Source organism: Enhydra lutris, unplaced genomic scaffold, assembly GCF_002288905.1.
Source record: "Enhydra lutris kenyoni isolate GAN:26980312 unplaced genomic scaffold, ASM228890v2 scaffoldscaffold4, whole genome shotgun sequence".
In the NCBI taxonomy this organism is placed as follows: domain Eukaryota; kingdom Metazoa; phylum Chordata; class Mammalia; order Carnivora; family Mustelidae; genus Enhydra; species Enhydra lutris.
Genome location: NW_019154088.1, coordinates 2251080 through 2261320, shown reverse-complemented (window position 1 = coordinate 2261320; position 10241 = coordinate 2251080). Strand labels below are relative to the sequence as shown.

Here is a 10241-nt window from a genome sequence, read left to right as displayed (position 1 = left end):
ATGTGGCTTAACCTAGTCTCATATATAGTATCAGGATATAAACTCATTAAGACATTGCAATTAATTATTCTAAACCAGTTAAATCGAAAACAAATACAGGAATGGGAGAGAGCTGCTGAGTTAATTACTTTGAGTTAGTATTATTTGGAGCAAAAGCACCATGAAACTCTACAGGACACATACCAGTTCCTTATATTAAGATTAACTGAGACTTAGCCAATCAACACAACTCACAATGAGTAGATAGGGAGCCTCTAGTTAATTGGAGAACATGGTTACAATATTTTATACTTTCTCTTGTCAAGTGGTAGAGTCTATTTCCCAAACTGAAATCTGGCCTGGTCTCCTGCCTTGCTTTGACCAATGGAATGTGGCAAAGACGATATTGCATGAATTCCAGAACTGAGGCATAGTTTGCTTTGCACCTTTTGCCTTTGTTGTCCTGCAATGTTCCTACCACCCTGAAAGGAAATTGTGCAAGACTACTGAATAATAAAAGACCCCTTGGAGAGAGAGGCCCAGCTCACAGGTATCATGGCCCTTGATATTTGAATGAGGCCACCTTAAACTCCCAATCCCAAGCTGCCAGATAACTGATGCCTCATGAGAAAAGCCAGGTGAGATCAGCGTGAGACCTAACCAGCTGAGCTCAGTGGTAACTGCAGAGTCAGGAGCAGGTGAATGTCCTTGCCTTAAGCTACTTTGTCATACAGAAATAGGTAAGTGACAGAGTGCTCTATGTAATTATAGTTTATCAGTGGCCACATCACTGACGCTCTGCATACTTTTGATGTAAAGACAGACAATATAACTGGAGGAGATTTTCTGTTTTGTTGATGTTTCTTTTTAAGAAGCTGACCTATGAGAGATTAAACCGTTAGTGATTTGCCTCACCCCAACTCCACTATCATTTGGGTTCATCCCCTTGTGATGCTGTGAGAGCACCCTCTTCATCTCTCCATATCACACAAATAATAAAGGACTAGCTAACTTTTTATGGAACATCTGCATATCTTATTGCCTCTATGTTATTCTTTCTAATGGGACACAGGTGATGGTCAGTGCCACATTGGAGCCCTGCATTACCTCCTCTTTCTCCTCTTTTCCTGCCTATGGAGATGATTAGCATTATTTTCACTTGTTTGAAGGTGTATATTTTTCATTTAGGCTCCTTTCCTTCTCCTCTCAAGTGACCTATTACAAACTTTTCCCTTTGGTTGCTGTGGCCAAATTTCTGTGGTTCTAGGACACAACTCCCTTGGCTAAATGTACTACAGTGGCAATCCCAGGTCTCTACAGTAATGGTCAAGTAACGTTCTAGTGTTGCTAATTAGCTGTGTTTTCTCCTTGGAGGCATTACACAGGGCTTTTTATGCCAGCTGATAATAATGTTCCAAAGGCAAGAGCTCTGCATTCTGGGGTCACCTGAGTCCATGGTCATTTTGACATGGGTCCAGGTGAGTTAGAGAGGTGGATGCAGTCTTTGATGCAAATGAGAACTTTAAGTGGAAATACACAGGTCAGTGGGAAGGGAGATCTAAACAACTAGAAGAAATGAATCAATTCTGTTACTCAACAGGGAGATTATAGCAGATAAACTCACAAGAAGAAACTCACAGAGAAGACAGCAAGATGAGTGGAGTCAAACCACCACTTCATGATCTGTATTGGAGGAGTTATTCTAGTGACATTTGCAGAAGTGTCTTGAGTGTTGGACTCCAGAATATAGTAGGAGCAGAATATCTGAGTCCAATGGGAATAATGATTTCCTGGGCCACACACTGGAGGTCCATGTTGGACTATTCCAGAAAAAGAAGTGTGGTATAGTGGAGATCCCCTGGATTGCCTAGAAACCAAGAGTCAATCGTATTGATTCTGGGTCAACCACCGCTTGTTCCTTAGCTTCAGTAGTGCTGTTTATCCTCCCTACACCTGGGTTTTCCTAACTCTAAAACAGATTTTACAATCACTAGCAGTTTCATTCCGGTCCCTGCAATGACAGTCTTCTGCAGGGCTTGCTGCATTGATAGCAGTAGAAACAATCACTCTGACAGCTTGCAGCCCCAATGCGGATTTCTGTACATTTTGTACTATCCTGTCCTGAGCACTCTTTACACATCTCCGGAGGAGCAAACTAGTGGAGAAACCCATAGGATGATGAGATTGAGATGTTTCTCCATGAGTTTTATTCTTTTCCAGTAACTCTATTTTAAACTTAACCTTGTGAGTAATTTGAGACTCAGGTTCAGAAGGAGAGGACTACCAGTCTTTGAGTGACCTCAACATTGATCTACTTTCAAAATACTCCAGAATCGTCATCCTTGCTTGAGTTGGAGGTGAGCGCACATCACTTCTAATTTTTTTGGTGTCTGTGCTGGCCAGCACAAGGATGAGCAGACCTGAGGAGAGAAGAGAGTCAACTGGTCCCTAGATGATCTCTGAGGAATCTCTGATTTCTTACGTTGTGGGCTTGTGGTGGGGGTGTGGGCAGCGGTCAGTGCTGCGTGTTGAACAGTTGTGACACTCGGGAAACTACAAAGGTGCCCTGGAATTTAGTTGCTGATCACCACTGATACTGTTTTTCTTTTGCAGAAGGAGTTAAGGGGCCAGTTTCACTTGCCCTCGTGGAAAAATCAGATATAAACTGCTATTCTGCCTTTGTTTAAAAGTGGAGATTGATAGGAGGTATGGCCCCTAGAGACCTCAAGTTTTCAGTTAGGCAGAAAGTGAAAGACTGGCTAGGAAGCTGGGCCACCAATGTGTACCATCCTGTTTTCCAGCTTTTTGCCTATATTAGGAATTATCTAGTATATATATATATATATATATATATATATATATATATACACACACACATTTCATATATAACATATATAACATATATCATATGTAATATGATATTATATTTTATCTTCCCCAAATGGGGAAGATAAAATAAGGTCTTGTGTAAAACTAACAAGAGTTTGGGATGGAGTGAAATTTGGAAGCATTGATGGAATAACTGTCAGCTTCCCGGAGGGTAATTTAGGATCAATCATTTTCTTGGATTAATTGCATCAGGGAGGAGATTCCTGGTGATGATCCCTGTGAAAGGAATCTTTTTCTGAGCTGAACTGCTTTTTATCAATGTGAATATCATTAACACCAGCATCAAGAAAAAGTCTAAAAAGGGTATTTTTTAAACATAGATTTAGAAACCTTTATGTATAGCATTGGAGAATTAGATAGTGGTCTTTGTTAGAGCAGTAACAGAATGCTATAATTGTTAATATGTCTGGTTTTGTCACAAGACTGTAAGAAAAATTGGTCTTTTCCCCATGTATGTAAAGTAAGAGGATCAAAGAGGACTTCATAGAGGAAGGGTTTTTGCAGAGTGGGCAGTTGAAGAACGGGGTGAACTGGAGAGATGTAATGAAGGCCTGGGCACTGCAGGCTGAGGGAGAAACGCGGAGGGAAGCCATGGGCTGGAATATTTGAGTGTCTGTGAGGGAGGGATAAATACCATTTGAGTGTCTGCCCAGGGAAGAGGAGGCTGTTCAGCTAAGAGTGGGAGGGATAGGAAGGAGTATAGTAACAAAGTTAACAAATATCTTAGGTGTAGCTTTGATCTTTGCTGGAAGATACATTATGAAGTAATCTTTGGAAGATTCAAATCCCAAAGATACAAATTGTATAATTTTTCAGATCCACACACACTGACTTTTTTGCAAAGGTGAAATTGACATGTTTACTGCAAGAATGTAAGTAGGTAAGAGCTTATAAGTGAAAAGCAAAAGATCCCTTTTCCTGGATAATTTTGTATTTCTTAGAGGTAATTATTATTACCTTTTCTTTTTGCATATCAACTGAGGCATTGTTAATCTCTTTTGTAATTTATGTAATTTTATGTATATAATTTTTTTGGTATAAATATGAGAAAACCAGATAGGATAACATGAATGTAAGAAACTGCCCCCTTTCCTCCTGTCTATCCTGTTTATGTACATTTAGGTCAACTTTAGCAAAATAAATGGCTACACAGTATTCCATACATGGGATCTAATAGAAATTATTTAATTAGTTCCTTATTTCTACACATTGAAGTTATTCTCAGGCTTTTGGTTTTATAAGCAGCAATGCTTCAGTAAACACCTCTGTATCTCTTTAAAAAAGGATTTTTTCTTTTATTTTAGAGAGAGTGATGGTGCACATGGCAGGGTGGGGGACAGAGGGAGAGTGAGAGAGTGTCTTAAGCAGACTCTGTGCTGAGCCTGTGGCCCATCTGGGGCTTAATCTCAAGACCCTGTGGTCAGGACCTGAGCCAAAACCAAGAGTGGGCCCCTTAACTCTTTGTATCTTTTTAAAATTGAGGTGTAATTGATATATTATATCAATTCCAGTGTAGAAGATAATGACTCAATATTTGTATACACAGCAAAATGATTGTCACAATAAGAACTTTCAAGATTTAATCTCTTAGCAATTTACAAATAGCCAATACATTCCTATGGACTTTTAGCTACCATGCTGTACATTACATCCTCATGACTTATTGATTTTATAATTTTATTTCTTGACTACCACCACCTATTTCATCCATCCTTTCACCCCCCCTACCCTCTGGCAACCACCAGTCTGTATCTCTTCTTTGTTCACTTTGTTACTGTGCACACACATATATCCAGATATCTCTTCTGAGAAGTAGAATCGCTGAGTCAAAGTATTTGAGCATTGACAATTTTGGAAGGTATTGCCGTTTGGCAAATGTTTTATCAGTTTATTCCACCACCACCAGTTATGAGACTGTTTCCTCATTTCCTCTCAAACTCTGAATATTGTCAAGTGTTCAAATCCCTGCCAATGTCATAAGAAAAACTAGTGTCTTGCTGTTTTAGCATACATTTATTTAATTCAGAATGAGATTAAGTTTTTTTATATATGTCAAGAGAGCCATGTGCAAAGACTGATATTTTCACTTTTAGTTTTTGACTTCCACTGGCATTTATGACTTATCCTTGTCATTCTGGTCTCACATTCCTTCTTCTCTTGGCCTCTATGCAGAATCCCCTCCACAAACCCATAACAGTGTCCCTCTCACTAGAACTTATTCTCCTATGGGATGGCGAGTGCCATGCTCTGGCATTCTCTACGCCTCTATTTCCTTCTTTTCCCTAAATAACTCATCTTGTCTTGCTAATTTACAGATATGAGAAATTTACAGATCATGTCTTCAAAGAAAACTTATAAAGATTTTCATAGACTTGCCAATGTGGTCATGGATGTGGTAACATTACAGTGCGATATGTCCAAATTATGAAATGTACTGTCACTGCATTATTTCATGTAGTTAGGTAATTTCTGAAAGCCTGTTAATTCATAGTCATCTATGAGATATGATTATGAAACAATGCCAGAGAAAATACAACAGAACTACCAATCTAAGTAAGCAAAGGATCCTTATTCTTTGCTTTGCATTGTGGTTATGAAACACATGAAAAAGATATCTGAATTGCTTTGTGACAATGGTCTCCAAGAGCACACATGAGCCTTGGTCTACTTTTCTGACAATGACTGAATTGCCCAAGATTAAGTTCCGTGCCTTTTTCCTACAACAGTTTCTTCTTACTCTCCTCTTTCAGGTGGCATGAGAGGTGTCAAGGCTGACAGAGACCATGGATGAAGGTAACCACTCAGTAGTGTTGGAGTTTGTGTTCCTGGGACTCTCAACCTCACCGGAGATCCAGCTCCTTCTCTTCTTCTTTTCCTGTGTGTTCTACGTGGCCAGCCTTATGGGAAACCTCCTCATTGTGCTAACTGTGACCTCTGACCCTCGTTTACAGTCCCCCATGTACTTCCTGTTGGCCAACCTTTCCATCATCGACTTGATATTTTGCTCTTCCACAGCTCCCAAGATGATTTACGATCTTTTAAGAGAGTGCAAAACCATCTCTTTTAGGGGCTGTGTAGTTCAGATCTTCTTTATCCACGCAGTTGGGGGCAGTGAGATGGTGCTGCTCATCGCCATGGCCTTTGACAGATATGTTGCCATATGTAAGCCTCTCCACTACCTGACCATCATGACCCCACGGAGGTGCATTTTATTTCTGGTCGCATCCTGGATCATTGGCCTTATTCATTCAGTGACTCAACTGGCTTTTGTTGTGGACTTGCCTTTCTGTGGGCCTAATGAATTAGACAGCTTTTTTTGTGACCTTCCTCGGTTTATCAAACTTGCTTGCACAGAGACAAACACATTGGGATTCATGGTTACTGCCAATAGTGGCTTTATTTCTGTGGCCTCCTTTTTAATTCTAATAATCTCTTACACCTTTATTTTGGTGACTGTTCAGAAAAAGTCTTTGGGGAGTATGTCCAAGGCCCTCTCCACTCTGGCAGCTCATGTCACTGTCGTTGTTTTGTTCTTTGGGCCATTAATTTTCTTCTATGTGTGGCCATTTCCCACATCACATCTGGATAAGTTTCTTGCCGTCTTTGATGCAGTTCTTACTCCCTTTCTGAATCCAGTCATCTACACTTTTAGGAATAAGGAGATAAAGGTGGCAATGAGGAGACTATGTTCTCAGTTTGTGAATTAGAGTAAAGTCTCTTAAACATGCAGAGGATTGCATGGTGATGTCATTCTCTGGACTCTGCTTCTGTAAGAGACTTACAGGTCATGGTTTTCTTGCATTTGTTTGTTTACGAGAGCGTGCGAGCAAGCGAGAGAGAGAGAGAGAGACAGAGAGAGAGAGCACACAAGCAGGGGGAGGGACAGAGGGAGAGTCAGAAGCAGACTACGCACTGAGGGGGGAGCCAGAAGCAGGGCTGGATTCAGAACCCCAAGATCATGACCTGAGCTGAAGTCACACACTTAACTGACGGAGCCATCCAGGCACCGTGGTCATCGTTTTCTTATCTCACCAGTGGTCTTAACCTCGATATGGTGCCAAACAGAATTAGTATAAACATGAAACAATCCCCTTTGAAAGGCAATATGTGGCTCACTGTTCATTTTCTATTTTCCCCATGTCAGTAGACTCTCTTACTTTAAAGATAAATATTAATTTTTCCTTCATCTGATTTGTCTTACTATATAGCTGATTTGTTTTCTATGTTTGCAGCTCATTATCTATTAGCTTCCCTCATTGTTCCATTGCTAATTTGGCTTTTCCAGGGTCCAGTAAGGAGACAAATTAACCATACCAGTTAATTTGAAAGGGAAAATTTAGTGTAAAGAATGGTTAGCTAAGTAAAAGCTTTTAACTAGTTTTTGAAAGTGGATGAACGGTGAGGTATCACAGACATAGCATTTGTAGGAAGCAGCTCTCAGTCCTTGGGATAGAAAATGAAGGGAAGAAGTTAGAATTACTAAAACTTAAAAAGCTATTAAAATCTTGGAAGAAGGACCCATGGAGTTGAAACTCACATATCTGAGGAAGGGCTGCTGCTTGGTTGGTGCTAGGGTCTCTGAGTTTAGAGAAGGGCAGGGACAACACCCCTGAGGCAAGGGTACGGCTGGTAGGTAACACAGGTGTTTCTGAGAAGATGAGCTCTTCTAAGGTTGGAACACAGCTGTTGCCTGGGAAAGAACCAAGGTTGTTGAGGTGAACAGTATAGTTGGGTGATGCTCACAGGCATGGTGAACAGAAAGGAAGACCACAGGCAGCAAACAGGAAGGAGCAAGGAAGTCCCTCCTTCCTCTTCCACCTTGTAGTCTCCCTTTAGTGTCCCCAAATGACAGAGTTGGCCAAAAAGAAATGAGTTTGTAGAGCCTTAGCTCCTGCATCCTGGCAGAGTATGAAGGATAGCTTAGATCTGAAAGATAATAGTTCATAGAGCACACACAGTTACTTAGAAAATTATTAAAATTCAATTAGGGAGGTTCTCATGGGTTTTTAATTTTAAGGTAAATCATCTCACAGAGTTTCCCTATTTTAAAAAGTTTCAGGTACTGGAAAATTAATTAGCTCAAGATCCTAAAGAGACTATATGGAAGATTTAAATCCAGAGTCCAGGTTGCCAGGCTCCTGGTCCTTTGCTGCCCTCTGTCACTTTAGATCTTGTTTCCTCAGTGGCTAAGTATCATGTCTCCATTGGGCTATTAAGCTGTCACTGATGGGTACCACTCTATTATTCACCTTGTCTTTTGAATATCTGTCAAATAGCAGAGCTTCAACACATGTTCGTGAATGATTTTCACTAATATATCTATTTGGCCCTATTTTTACATTTCTTTTCTGATTTCTTGTTTCATTTAAATAGAGCTTTCATTTTGGACAGTTTCAGGGCTACCAAGAAGTTGCAAAGGTGTTCCATGGAGTCCCTATATAGCCCTTGCCAGCTTCAGTTTCAACTGTTTCTTCTAATGTTATCATCTTACATCTTACATTTCTGTGGTCCATATACTGAGAGATCAACACTGGTACATTTTTGTTAACTCAGTTCTAGACTGTATTCAGATTTCACCAGTGTTTCCTTTAATGTCCTTTTCTTTTCCAGAGTTCAATGTAGGAAAGCACACAGCATTTTGTTATGATTTCTTAGCATAGTCTGGTTTGAGGGTGTCTCAGTCTGACCTTATTTACAATGGCTATGACAGCTTTTGGGGGTATTGGTCAGGCATTTTATAAATGTCCCTCAATTTGGGTTTGTCTGAAAATTTCCCTCAGAATTAGACTGGGATTTTTGTTTTTTGTAACGAATACTATAAAGATGAAGTGGCTTTTTAATTTAATCATACCAGGGGTATATAATACATACATGCCACCCCTAGTGATGTTAAACATGCTCAATTCATTTATTATGTGACCTTAATGAAAGAGAAGTGACTCACAACATGTTACTTCTGCAGCTATTTTTTACTTATAAATTTTTAGTTTTTTTCTTTCAGTTTCCTACTTCCTACTTTCCTACTTATATACAGAGAAATTTGGTATTTATCAGGCTGTTCCAAGTAATTTGTATTAATTTCTCAGAAAGTGAATATGATTAAATTATCTAAGGTTGCTTTTATTATTCATCATAGGATTTAAAGTGGCAGAGATAATAATCAAGAGATTATTTGAAAAAATCGAAAGAGAAATAATTGACACTTTTTTTTTTAAAGATTTTATTTATTTGACAGAGAGAGATCACAAGTAGGCAGAGAGGCAGGCAGAGAGAAAGAGGGGGAAGCAGGCTCCCTGCCGAGTAGAGAGCCCGATGCGGGGCTGGATCCCAGGACCATGGGATCATGACCTGAGCTGAAGGCAGAGGCTTTAACCCACTGAGCCACACAGGTTCCCCATAATCGACACTTCTTATTTATTTATTTGTCAGAGAGAGAGAGGGAGAGAGAGCGAGCGCACAGGCAGACAGAGAGGCAGGCAGAGGCAGAAGAAGTCGTCTCCCTGCTGAGCAAGGAGCCTGATGTGGGACTTGATCCCAAGACGCTGGGATCATGACCTGAGCCAAAGGCAGCTGCCTAACCAACTGAGCCACCCAGGCGTCCCATAATTGACACTTCTTAAAGAGAAGTGTCATTCCTCCCTCCTATGACTCATTTAGAACACTTTCCTTTGTTGCTATGATCACAATGAATATATTTTTAGGAGACATTTTTCTTGATTAATTGGTCATTATCCCTTGGTTCAAGTAATTAGCTATATTTTCCATTTTTAGAAATATTTTATATACCTCTGTGCATTTGTGATAATAGTCTGGGAATAGCTCCAAGGGAAGGATGGGATGACGTTGACAAGAGGATGAAGGTATTAAACTAGATAAACTTCAGTGATAAGAAAAACCCCGGTAATCGTTTGTTGTTTGTCTATTTCAATTATGTTCTGGCTCAGAGTCAGAAAGAAACAGGTGGTGGTGGGGAGATGACAAGTAGAGTAGGAGAATAAATACAAATGGTTGTCAACACAAAGGACTGAATTAACTTTAAGTAGGTATAAGTGATAAATGAAATAAAAAAAATAAAACCCCAATTTCATAGAATCACGATGGAGAAAGAATAATTAAAAACCTGCTTAGAAGAAAAATATCTAGGGAACTAACTCACTCTAAACTAAACTAATGTAGCCTAAGTTAAAATTAAGTGTCGGAAGGGTGGAGAAAAAGTAGGGAACTAAATATGTAATGTTTCACAACCTGTAATCAAGCCTCCTGCTTTTGTTTGCATTCTTTAAACATTTGTTAGAATTTTTCTAGGTCACTGCAGTGAGATGTTTAGTGGTGAAATGAGGGTGGTTAGGCAGAGTGCCAAGGATGAAGGGATA

The 10241-nt window shown here is 39.8% G+C and overlaps 1 protein-coding gene across 2 annotated transcripts; it reads left to right on the top strand.

The window, feature by feature from the left end:
• The first annotated feature begins 1504 nt into the window (after positions 1-1504).
• Positions 1505-6575, top strand: LOC111161947 (olfactory receptor 4F6-like). 2 transcript variants are annotated; one of them, XM_022526039.1, is made up of 2 exons: positions 1505-1519; positions 5649-6575. In XM_022526039.1, exon 2 carries the CDS (start codon positions 5652-5654, stop codon positions 6573-6575), a length of 924 nt encoding a protein of 307 aa, XP_022381747.1. In that variant the 5' UTR covers positions 1505-1519; positions 5649-5651. The 2 variants fall into 2 exon arrangements, with proteins under 2 accessions (XP_022381747.1, XP_022381738.1); XM_022526030.1 differs by lacking the exon at positions 1505-1519 and having other exon boundaries at positions 5628-6575.
• The last annotated feature ends 3666 nt before the right edge of the window (positions 6576-10241 follow it).

Excerpts from the sequence above, each read along its gene's own strand:
- LOC111161947 (XM_022526039.1), top strand. The coding sequence starts at position 5,652 with ATGGATGAAGGTAACCACTCAGTAGTGTTGGAGTTTGTGTTCCTGGGA.